A 923-nucleotide genomic window follows, 5' to 3' on the forward strand; every position below is an offset into this window, starting at 1 on the left:
TCAGCACCCTGCACCTCAGCATGGCCGGCAAGTTCCGCCGCTTCGGGCCCATCTACAGGTCAGCTGGCCCTGTCCCCTGCCCGTGTCCCCTGCCCGCGTCCCCTGCCCGCTCCTGTCGCTGTGTACCCTGCTTCTGTCACCCCGCTGTGTCACCTGCCCGCTCCTCTCCCTGTGCACTCTCCTCGCGTCCCCTCCCTGTGTCCCCTCCCCGTGTCCCCTCCCTGTGTGCCCTGCTTGGTCCTCTGCCCGTGTCCCCTCCCCATGTCCCCTCCCTGCATCCCTTCCCTGTGTCCCCTTCCCATGTCCCTCCCTGTGTCCCCTCCCCGTGTCCCCTCCCTGTGTCCCCTCCCCGATACTCTCCTCGTGTCCCCTCCTGTATCCCTTATTAGATCCCCTCCCATGTCCCCTCTGCGTCCCCTCCCTGTGTCCCCTCCCGTGTCCCCGCTCTGTGTCCCCTGCCCGGTTCTCTCCCCGTGTACTTTCCTCGTGTCCCCTCCCTGTGTCCCCTGCTCGGTCCCCTGCCCCTGTCCCCTCCCTGTGTCCCCTCCCATGTCCCCTGCCCATGTCACCTCCCGTGTTCCCTGCTCCTGTCCCCTGCCCGGTCCTCTCCCCGAGTTCATTCCCCGTGTGCCCTGCTCGTGCCCCCTCCCATATCCCTTGCTCGGTCCCCTGCCTCTGTCCCCTCCCATGTCCCCATCCTGTGTCCCTTCCCATGTCCCCTCCCGCGTCTCCTGCCCGGTCCCCTGCCCCTGTCCCCTGCCCTCTCCCCTCCCCGTGTACTCCCTCTTGTCCCCTCCCTGTGTCCCCTCCCCGTGTCCCCTCCCTGTCTACCCTTCCCCTGTCACCCCTCCCGTGTCCCCAGCTCGTGTCCCCACCCCGGGTCCCCTCCCCGTGTATTCTCCCTGTCTACCCTGCCCCCGTCA

General features: G+C 68.1%; 1 protein-coding gene across 1 annotated transcript in view; it reads left to right on the forward strand.

Annotated features, from left to right (window-relative positions):
* The first annotated feature begins 20 nt into the window (after nt 1-20).
* LOC102043993 (cholesterol side-chain cleavage enzyme, mitochondrial) overlaps nt 21-923 on the forward strand; it is a 10,352-nt gene continuing 9,449 nt past the window's right edge. The window contains 1 exon segment of the mRNA XM_014310834.2: nt 21-58. Coding sequence (XP_014166309.2) covers nt 21-58 — 38 coding nt within the window.

This window comes from Geospiza fortis, unplaced genomic scaffold (genome assembly GCF_000277835.1).
Source record: "Geospiza fortis unplaced genomic scaffold, GeoFor_1.0 scaffold628, whole genome shotgun sequence".
NCBI classification, from domain to species: domain Eukaryota; kingdom Metazoa; phylum Chordata; class Aves; order Passeriformes; family Thraupidae; genus Geospiza; species Geospiza fortis.